At 40.6% G+C, this 6,226-nt stretch overlaps 2 protein-coding genes across 2 annotated transcripts in view; both read right to left on the bottom strand.

Moving 5' to 3' along the window:
* LOC119423848 (transmembrane protein 150A) overlaps positions 1–1,237 on the bottom strand; it is a 17,683-nt gene extending 16,446 nt beyond the window's left edge. The window contains exon 1 of the mRNA XM_037691265.1: positions 1,112–1,237. The gene's annotated coding sequence lies outside the window, so the exon portion shown is untranslated. The remainder of the gene's footprint in view (positions 1–1,111) is intronic.
* A 3,557-nt stretch (positions 1,238–4,794) lies between these two features.
* LOC119423847 (elongation of very long chain fatty acids protein 6-like) overlaps positions 4,795–6,226 on the bottom strand; it is an 8,274-nt gene continuing 6,842 nt past the window's right edge. Inside the window, exon 4 of the mRNA XM_037691264.1 lies at positions 4,795–5,427. Coding sequence (XP_037547192.1) covers positions 4,997–5,427 — 431 coding nt within the window. The 3' untranslated portion in view covers positions 4,795–4,996. The remainder of the gene's footprint in view (positions 5,428–6,226) is intronic.

Genomic DNA, 6,226 nt, shown 5'->3' with positions numbered 1-6,226 from the left:
AGTAAATTTAGCATTTATATAACTAGTATTACCAGTAGTAGCGTTAGCATTAGTATAAATAACATTAGCAATAGTAGCATTAGCATAACTAACATGAATAGTAGTAGCATTAGTATCAGTACACTGAAGCAGATTTGTAAGACAATGTTTTTAAAAGACTTGAAGAGATCTTTGTGTAAAATTAACAGGACTTTTTGATAAACAAAGTTAATTATTCCAAAAAGTTCAAAAGTGGCAGCATCCATCTCTTGAACCTGATGAGCATTTTGACGTAAGAATGATTAAAATAGCACAATGTAATCAGACCCAGATGCCAAAAGATGGTAAAAACAAACATGACAACAACAATGTGAATGCTGACTCAGCATTTCACACTATTGTTTTCAACCTTTATTTAATATACAGGTAGTCTCATTGAGTCTGGAGGACTCATTTTCAAGAGACCTGTTTTAAACAATAAATAAATAAAATAAATACTAAAAGTCAAGTCTAAACATACGGCAACTCTAAGAAGTCTTTTGGATAAAAGACAAAACGTTTCAATAAAAGGATACTGTCCAGAGGACCTGATTAACTTTGTTGGATTTTTTACCTGTTGAGCATGAACTTTGATGTCTAAACCATTCAAACCTAAAATACAATCAATAAACGCAGCCGTCAGCACTCACAGATAAGTTTTATGTCAATTTTCATCTGTTCCAGCAACAAAAAGCTATTTTAACCCTTTTCGCTTTTTTCCTCAACAACTGGTGCAGATTTGCTTGTAAAATGTGGTAATTTGACTCTAAACAACATTCTGAAAATAAGTGTTATAATAAAGAGCCAAAAGATGAAACCACTCCGTCCGACTACCTGGAGAAAAGATGCATGAATCAGAACATCTGTTCTGAGCTGTACTTTATAACATCATAAAAACTGATTTGTAAAGCACTTGCTGGGATTATATATGATCATAAATTAAAAAAATACATTAAATTGTACATTTTGTTATTAATCCACCTGTGTAAGGGATTTTTTAAGCTCGTTTAAGTGTTTTTTCCTGATTCTTGAGGGGTTTTATCAGAAATATTGATGATTTCCAGCTGTTTTGATGCTCAGCTTCAGCTCTTACCTGGTTGTTCAGCCGCTCCAGACTCATTTCAGCTCCTCCAAACGGCAGGAACATGTCCTGCTGGTTTCATGGTCCAAAAAGAGACGGCGGGTCTTCAGCTGCAGTTTCATCACTTCTCCTCTCTGCAGCTCCGAGAGCTGAGGAGAACAGCTGGACTCCGTCACTTCAGCTCCTCCCAGATCACGTTCTCCTCCTCGTTTTCATTTAGTTTGTGTACAAACATCAAGTCGGTCCCGTCCGTTTGAGCGTCTCTTTAGGGGTTTAAGGTGAAGTCTGGAAGTCTGGCTTGGATCTGCGGAAGTTGTTGAACAGTCCGGGTGGTTCCTGGAAACTCTGAGCCCAGTTTTCCTCCTCAAGGAGCCCAAAATGTTCCAGGAAAACACACCGCGCTGCCTTCACTTACAAAGCACGTTTCCTGTAAAAAAAAAAAAAAAAAAATTAATTAATTCAGACATTTTGTACAGTTTGTTTAATAAAGCTTAATTTACATCAAGTATTGGAACCAGAACCCGCTCAAATGCCTACCAAGTGCCATTTCTAGAGAGATACCAGGAGCCGATTTTTTTTAAACAGTATTCGCAATTAGAATAATTCCACTTCCGTTTCGGCAGAACCAATTTCCGGTAAGAAATCACAGCAGCCATTAAATTTACATAATAAAGTAATGTTCTCAGCAACACAGAGTAACTAAAACACTTTAAAAGTAATTTTCTGCTTCAACTACAATTATAATAATAATATAAAAATCAAGCAACAAATAAAACTTAACTCTTAAAGTTACCGCAAAGGCTCATGGGAATTTTAATATGCCGCCTTTTTTTTTGTCCTGTGGCAGTTAAGTGCGGCTATGCTAACACTAGCATGCATGAACAGAAGTGACATGTAGAAGTTTAATTTGTTTTGTGTTTTAACTTTTTTCTTCTTTCATAACGATTATACTGCTAACATTTCTGTTAGCATTTCTCCTAACGAAAAAAAACCAACATTTTTTGTACCAGAATGTGAAGTTACAGTTAAGTAGCAATTTCCGGTAGCCACCACTAGAGGGCGGGGCCAGGCTGCATTTAACCACCAATTCCCGCGCATTTTTTATTTTCTAAACTTATCTGATGGTTTAACTAAAAAGCTGAAATCAAGACTTGTCTGAATCTACATCAAGTTATTTAAAAAAAATAAAGAATAAATCTTATAATAAAAAGAGGAAAGTTTGCTAGGAAAATATTTTTGAGTTGATCACCAAAAACTTGGCTCTATCAAGGAGTTTGTTGGAAATTATGTTCTATTCAAACTGAAATAAACTACAGTTTTTCAGTGAACATGAAGGTAAAGAACTGACCTGTCAGCATAAAATCACACTGAAACAGAAAAAACAACCCATCTGTGATGGCGGTGGGAGTGTTATGGTTTGGGCTGCACTCCTAACAGAAACAGGGCGGCTTCAGTCTCCATTCATCTTCTCAAAAATTATAGATGAAGTTCTGAAGTTACGTGTTAAAAAGGGGAAAGTAAAGTTGGATTTTTTTTAAAAGCAAATAAACAGCTTTTTTGTAAAATGTTGGAAAAAATAAAAATGTTTTCTCTGTTGACATTTAAAAACATTGTGGAAATCAACACGTTAGAAATCCATTACTTATATCATTCTTATTTAATTCTTTATTATTAAAAACATGGTTTTAAAAGACAACATTTTCCTAACTAATGTGAGAACTAAATGGAAAACGACCACAGAAACACCAGGGAAATATCCTTCGAAGAATGAAGTGTGCACTGGGTCCATCATTTATTGAAAGGTCCATTTTGCTTTTTGTTCCAAGTTTTATAAATATTTCTAATTTTTTTGGGCAAAGTCCTTTGATACGACCAAAACACTTTTTATTAAAACACATCACGGAGTCAAACTATTTGAACAGTACCTGAAGGCATCTTCATGTGACTCCTCTCCCATTTCATTAGTTGAATCAACCTCCTGCTGCCCTTGGGTCAAACTGACCCATGAAGCCTTGACATTGAGGTCTCCTGGGTCATTTTGACCCAAGGGCAGCAGGAGGATTAAACCAACCTGAAACTGGCAGCTGCCACTAGAAGGCACCAAAGTGTTGATCTCTGGACTCAGACTCTTTTAAACGCTGGAGGTTTTTATCTTGATGCACCTGCCTCCCTCCAGAGGAGTGTGCAGGGTGGGTGGGGTCACGGACGACAGGTGTCTCTTGTGTTGCACCTGGGGGTGTAACCGTCCCTAAGCTGCAAACAGATGGTCCTCTGTGCAGACCTTACCTTGATGGAGGTCAGGACACCTACAGGCAGGACATGAGGACACCAGCTTCCAGACCGGTCCTCGTCAGCTTCAGGGGACCGCCTCCATCAATATAAAGTGGGAGGGGGTGTCAGTTCTGAGAACTTCACAACCTTCTCCTTGGTCTTCTGGATGCTGAGGATGAGAATGCCGACCCTCATCCTCAGCACAAACGTTCTGGGAACTCCTTCATGAAACCTCACAGTTCTGGACCGGATCAACTCTTGTGTCGCGTTCAGATCGAACAGTGTTTGGACCAGACCTCAGGAGGAGAAACAGGTGAGGAGTCAGATAATGTGCCAACCTTTCTCAACTTTTAAAACAGGAAGTTGAATTTAAAGCTGAAATGAATTCATTGTATAGAAGTGAATCAGTTTTATTAATTAGTTTAACTCACTACAAGTTTTCTGTTTTATTCTCACCTTGTTTTGATGAGGACTTCCTGTTTACCAATAATCTCAGATTTGCTCATTTTGAACTTTTTGCTTCCTTAAGTCATCAAGTTGCAGGTCGAGGTTCCTCAGACAAAATGAAAACCTTTGAAGAAAAATTCAACGTTCTGCAGCAGGAGGCCGGCATGACTCAGCAAAAAAAAACTTTCAGAGCCAAGATTCTTTATTTGTTTTAAAACGCGTAAACATGTTGAGGTATTAAAGTTTTATTTTACAGTGCGATAACAGGGCTCAGATGAATAAAACACTTTTTCATTTTACTAAACCTAAAGTTCATGAATTAGTTTATTTCTTGTCACAGGAATAGGAATGTTTAAAAAAAATAATCACATTTTCTTTAAAAACGAAGCGACTTCCAGTAACTGAACTTCATCCAGAATCAAACGAACAGAAATAATCTGCTGAACTGTTCGAGTGGAGGTCGTGAAGTAAAAACATGTCGGATGAACGAGGAGTCATCGTTTTAAAATTCCTATTTTACTTCAACTCTTCAGTGCAAAACTTAAGACTTAAAACAGCGCTTTAAAAAAAACATGAAAATAATAAATGCAAAAGTTTTTTTGTTTGTTTGTTTCAGAGCTTTTTCAACATCAAAGACTTTGTCTTTACAAACATCCATCCATTCCCTTTACCTGCGTCTCCGTCCCACGTCGTGGGGAGCAGGTGTCGCACTGTGGGAGAGGCGGGGGACACCCTGGACAGGTCTCCGGTCCATCACAGGGACACCCTGGACAGGTCTCCGGTCCATCACAGGGACAGAGACACAAACATTCACTCTCACTCACACTTGGGGACAATTTAGTTTTCAGATGATCTAACGTGCATGTTTTTGGTCTGTGGGAGGAAACCAGAGAACCTGGGGAGAACATGTAAACACCACACGGAAAGGCTGGGAGGCAAACATGCGACCAAACTGTGAGGCAACAGTGCTAACCACTGCTCCACTGTGCTGCCCTTCTTTTTCATATCTGGCCCTGACTTGGTTATTTGTTTAAGGCTTTGGTCCAAAGTCACGGAGGCAGAACTTTTAATAAACTGATTCCCTGATTATTCTTCCTGCTCTCGCTCCACGGACGCCGCCCACTTTTTCCACGCAGATGCTGATAAAAAGTCAACATCTGGAAGGAAAAGCAGGCCCGGTTACTCTGCCTTGGATAGTTTGTCCCTGGACGGGCCTTTCAGGTAGGTGTTGTAGAAGAACCAGGCGAACAGGACCAGGTAGCTCAGGTACATGAGCGAGCCCCACGCCACGTTGTCCATGTTGGAGGGGCAGCGCACGTCGTGCATCCAGCGGTACACGAAGCCCAGCACCGTCAGACCCACGACCATCTGCAGGATCTGCGCTGCCGTGATGAGCATGGCGCACGGCCGCGGGATCCGCACGCCGGCCGCCCGCGCCGCGTAGTACGTGTACATGAGGGCGTGGACGGAGTAGTTCATGGTCATGAACCAGCCGCCGCCGGCGACCCGGTCCTTGTAGGAGAACCAGGTGTAGAGCAGCACGGTGATGTGGTGGTACCAGTGCAGGAAGATGAGGCGCTGCTTCCTCAGGACGATGAACACCGTGTCTCCTGCAGGGAGCACCGACAAGAAATGATTCAATCAAGCTTCCAAACTTTTCTGCCTTTGAGCCAGAAAACAAACGCTGCAGAGACGACGTGTCATAATGTGTAGCTACGTTTTAACTTTTAGCTAGTCTCCTGCTTCTTTTAGCTAGTCTCCTGCTTCTTTTAGCTAGTCTCCTGCTTCTTTTAGCTAGTCTCCTGCTTCTTTTAGCTAGTCTCCTGCTTCTTTTAGCTAGTCCCCTGCTTCTTTTAGCTAGTCCCCTGCTTCTTTTAGCTAGTCCCCTGCTTCTTTTAGCTAGTCCCCTGCTTCTTTTAGCTAGTCTCCTGCTTCTTTTAGCTAGTCTCCTGCTTCTTTTACATAGTCTCCTGCTTCTTTTAGCTAGTCTCCTGCTTCTTTTAGCTAGTCTTCTGCTTCTTTTACATAGTCTCCTGCTTCTTTTAACTAGTCTCCTGCTTCTTTTAGATAGTCCCCTGCTTCTTTTAGCTAGTCCCCTGCTTCTTTTAGCTAGTCTCCTGCTTCTTTTAGCTAGTCTCCTGCTTCTTTTACATAGTCTCCTGCTTCTTTTACATAGTCTCCTGCTTCTTTTAGCTAGTCTTCTGCTTCTTTTACATAGTCTCCTGCTTCTTTTAGCTAGTCTCCTGCTTCTTTTAGCTAGTCTTCTGCTTCTTTTAGCTAGTCTCCTGATTCTTTTAGCTAGTCTCCTGATTCTTTCAAGTTTTAGCTAGTCTCCGGCTTCTTTTAGCTAGTCTCCTGATTATTTTAGCTAGTCTCCTGATTCTTTTAGCTAGTCTCCTGATTCTTTTA

This window comes from Nematolebias whitei, chromosome 17 (genome assembly GCF_014905685.2).
Source record: "Nematolebias whitei isolate Nwh7 chromosome 17, NemWhi1, whole genome shotgun sequence".
NCBI classification, from domain to species: Eukaryota; Metazoa; Chordata; class Actinopteri; order Cyprinodontiformes; family Rivulidae; genus Nematolebias; species Nematolebias whitei.
This window is presented reverse-complemented; position numbering and strand designations above follow the sequence as displayed.